The sequence below is a fragment of the Equus quagga genome, unplaced genomic scaffold, assembly GCF_021613505.1.
Source record: "Equus quagga isolate Etosha38 unplaced genomic scaffold, UCLA_HA_Equagga_1.0 83968_RagTag, whole genome shotgun sequence".
Lineage (NCBI taxonomy): Eukaryota > Metazoa > Chordata > Mammalia > Perissodactyla > Equidae > Equus > Equus quagga.
The window spans coordinates 1-3407 of record NW_025803465.1 but is presented as its reverse complement, the minus strand read 5'-3'; the positions used below and the strand labels follow the sequence as shown (position 1 = coordinate 3407).

Below are 3407 nucleotides of genomic sequence, written 5' to 3'. Positions count from 1 at the left end.
TTTAAATCAGCGTTGCCTAAACTGGCTTGACCACTCACTCTCTCCCATCTCTGTTGGCAGGTCAGGCAGCGGCATTCAATGTGACCTTCCAGCGGGCCGAGGGCTACCCCATCGACCTGTACTACCTCATGGACCTGTCCTACTCCATGCTCGATGACCTCAAAAATGTGAAGAAGCTGGGGGGCGACCTGCTCCAGGCCCTCAATGAAATCACCAAGTCGGGCCGCATCGGTGAGGCCGACCCGTCAGTCCTGCCCTGAATCCCAGCTGGCCTTGCTGCCCATATACCTCCACCATCCAACGTCCCAGGGGCGGCGCACTGGAGGCTCCAGACACAGTGTCCCCCGGACAGCCTTGCCAGGGCCACTTCTGGGCACTGGTCCCCTGGCACTGTGGAAACCATCTAGCCCCTCCACTTCCTCTCCTTTCCTTTCTTCTCCTTCTTTTGTTCTCTGCTTCCTGCTGAGCTGTTGTCTCTATGTGCAGGCAGGCATGCACACACACGCAGACCCCTGAGCATGTGCTCACACCCTTTGTGCACACACTCACACGCATACATGATCACACGTGTGCATACGCTTGGATGCACACATGTGCACACACACACTGTCCACCTGGCTTGCTCCCCTGCCCTGGTATGAAGGAGGGAAACCAAGGCCTGTCCCTCTCATCCCGCCCACCCCTCAGGCTTCGGGTCCTTTGTGGACAAGACGGTGCTCCCCTTCGTCAACACGCACCCTGAGAAGCTGAGGAACCCGTGCCCCAACAAGGAGAAGGAGTGCCAGCCCCCGTTTGCCTTCAGGCACGTGCTAAAGCTCACCGACAACTCCAACCAGTTCCAGACAGAGGTCGGGAAGCAGCTGATTTCTGGAAACCTGGATGCCCCCGAGGGCGGGCTGGACGCCATGATGCAAGTGGCTGCGTGCCCGGTAAGGCCCCGGCCCGGCTCTGGTCCCCGGATTTCCCCAAACGTGGGGGTCTCCATCCTGCAGCTGCGGGGCCACCTTCACTGGTGACAGATGCCCTTCAGGACTTGAACGGGGCCCCCACCATCCTGGGCCTGGGCGAGCAGCCCCCCTGGCCCTGCCAATCACCCACAGATTTCACCAAAAGCTTGTGACCCTGGGCAAATATTTTCAAGCCTAAGTCATAAGTGAATGATCTTGTAAAGCTAGACCACTGAGCAGCCTGATTCTGGCAGAATCACCCCTACCTCTGGGGCCTCTCAGGGAAGAGGGTGTCCTCGCCAGGCTCCCTCACGTTATGTGATTAAGTGATGGTGTTCAGCCTGCCCCTCGCCCCAGTGGCCATCCCCCGCCCCCTTGCTGACCCCTCACCCATGTGGTCCAGTCGGGTCCTGTCTCACCATCTGTATTTATGATGGAAGTGCTACAATACCATCTACCCCCATGTGTGAAACCACACAGTCCTGCCACCTTCAGGAACTGGATGCCAATCTTCCAGCTTCTCTGTGGGTCCAGGGGCAGGTTGTCCTTATATCACAGACGCACACTTTCACTTTCATGTGACATCACAGATTGTGACATGCGTGTTGCTAACGTGTCCTGGTACACTCATCTCCCCGGTGATGGTGTCCCTTAGGCTCTGTCCTCTTTTGTGTTTGCGGTATATTTACGGTGTAATAAACATTTCCATGAGTGTGTTCTTTTCTTCTTTGGGAATATGTCCTTAGGATTTAGTCCCAGGTCTGAAGTCATCGGGCCACAGAGGATGTATGTTTTGAATTGAAACAGGCATTTCAACTCCTCGCAGCATCCCAGCATTCACTGGGGTCTTGGGCAGCTGTCGTCCAACAGACATTTCTCGAGCACGCCCTGGGCTCTGGAATCTGGACTGGACATGGGGACCTCGAGTCCAGAAGCTGGTCCCAGCTTGGGTCCTGCTCCCTGCAAAATGCAGTCTGGGGCGGGAACAGCGCCAACTTGAGGCTGCCATGCCAAGCTCCGCCTCGTCTCCTCTCCGCTCTGCAAGGGCCCCCAGGGACAAACCGAGGCAGGTAACCCTGCCGTCTTCTTCTCAGGAGGAAATCGGCTGGCGCAATGTCACGCGGCTGCTGGTGTTCGCCACAGATGATGGCTTCCACTTTGCCGGCGACGGGAAGCTAGGTGCCATCCTGACGCCCAACGACGGCCGCTGCCACCTGGAGGACAACGTGTACAAACGCAGCAACGAATTCGTGAGTGCCACATCCCTGGTGTCTGGGGAGGGAGTGGACACAGCATAAGGGACTTGGGGGGAAACACCTGGGCTGCGGATGGTGCCCCGGGGGTGTCTGCGGCTCTGCCCTGCGGGTGCAGGGAGGCCAGGGTGAGTCCCAGCTGGCAGAGAGAGCATAGCTGGGAGTCCAGGGGTGCGGGGAGGGGCCCAGGGCTGGGGGCGAGGACAGGCTTGCTGTGCAGGGGTCTCCTCCCCCGGGCAGCAGCATTGTATTAGTGGCATGGGGCGGGCAGACACCACCTTTCATGGGAGTTTGCCCTCCCCTGCCGTGAAATGATGTCTGCGCCCTGGAATTGTAAACTGTGGGGGCCGCAAAGGACTTTAGAGACGGGACCCCTCAGGGGTTCTCACCCGGAGCCCACAGACTCTGGGGGTGTGGGTGGATAACAGGACGGATCCAAGACCTGGACAGGAGATGTGACACCTGAGGTTCTGGTGAACCTCTGCCTGCAGTCGAGCGTGTGCTTCCAATAGGAAAATAGAGTGGGTGCTGGAGCCGTATCTGAGGTCCGCCCCCAGGAGGAGTCAGGGGTATCTCCCCAGTGCCCCTCAAGTGGGGACACCTCACAGTCTGTTTACTGTCCTCTCCAGCTGGATGTCCAGGAGCGGTTCCTGGCCGCTCGATCTCCCTTTCAGCTCAGAGATCAAGAAGCACATCACTACGTTTAACACTTTTCTAACTGTGTTTCAGTATCATGAGTTTCCCTGTTAATCCTGTTATTTTATGCATTTGTAAACATCATCCGAAGGGCCCCGTGGATGGTACTGGGAGGTGGGCAGTCGCTTCTGCCGGGTGGGAGACCAGGCTGTCTGACCCAGTGTCTCCTCTCAGGACTACCCGTCGGTGGGCCAGCTGGCCCACAAACTAGCTGAAAGCAACATCCAGCCCATCTTTGCTGTGACTGAGAGAATGGTGAAAACCTATGAGGTAAGTGGAGTTGGGGTCTTGAGCAACATGGGGGACAGGGCATTTCAGCTGAATAATGACAAAACCCAGCGTTGCCACAGGCTGAGTTCTGCTTCCATGGGCTGGGCGCTGGGCAGTGGGTCCGCCACGTGGGCCAGCACGGGTTTCGGGCGTGAACACTGCAGGTGAGGAGGTCGAGGTCTCTTTGGGCCACGTGACCTTTACGTGGGGATGAAAGAAGGAACGTTTCTGTCCGTGACAT

At 57.7% G+C, this 3407-nt stretch overlaps 1 protein-coding gene across 1 annotated transcript; it reads left to right on the top strand.

The window, feature by feature from the left end:
• Nucleotides 1-60: 60 nt before the first annotated feature.
• Nucleotides 61-3166, top strand: LOC124234523 (integrin beta-2; the record flags this gene model as incomplete). Its single annotated transcript, XM_046651870.1, has 4 exons — nucleotides 61-231; nucleotides 688-929; nucleotides 2042-2197; nucleotides 3071-3166. Coding segments are annotated over 4 exons (665 nt in total), but the record flags the coding sequence as incomplete, so codon positions are not given.
• Between the last annotated feature and the right edge of the window lie 241 nt (nucleotides 3167-3407).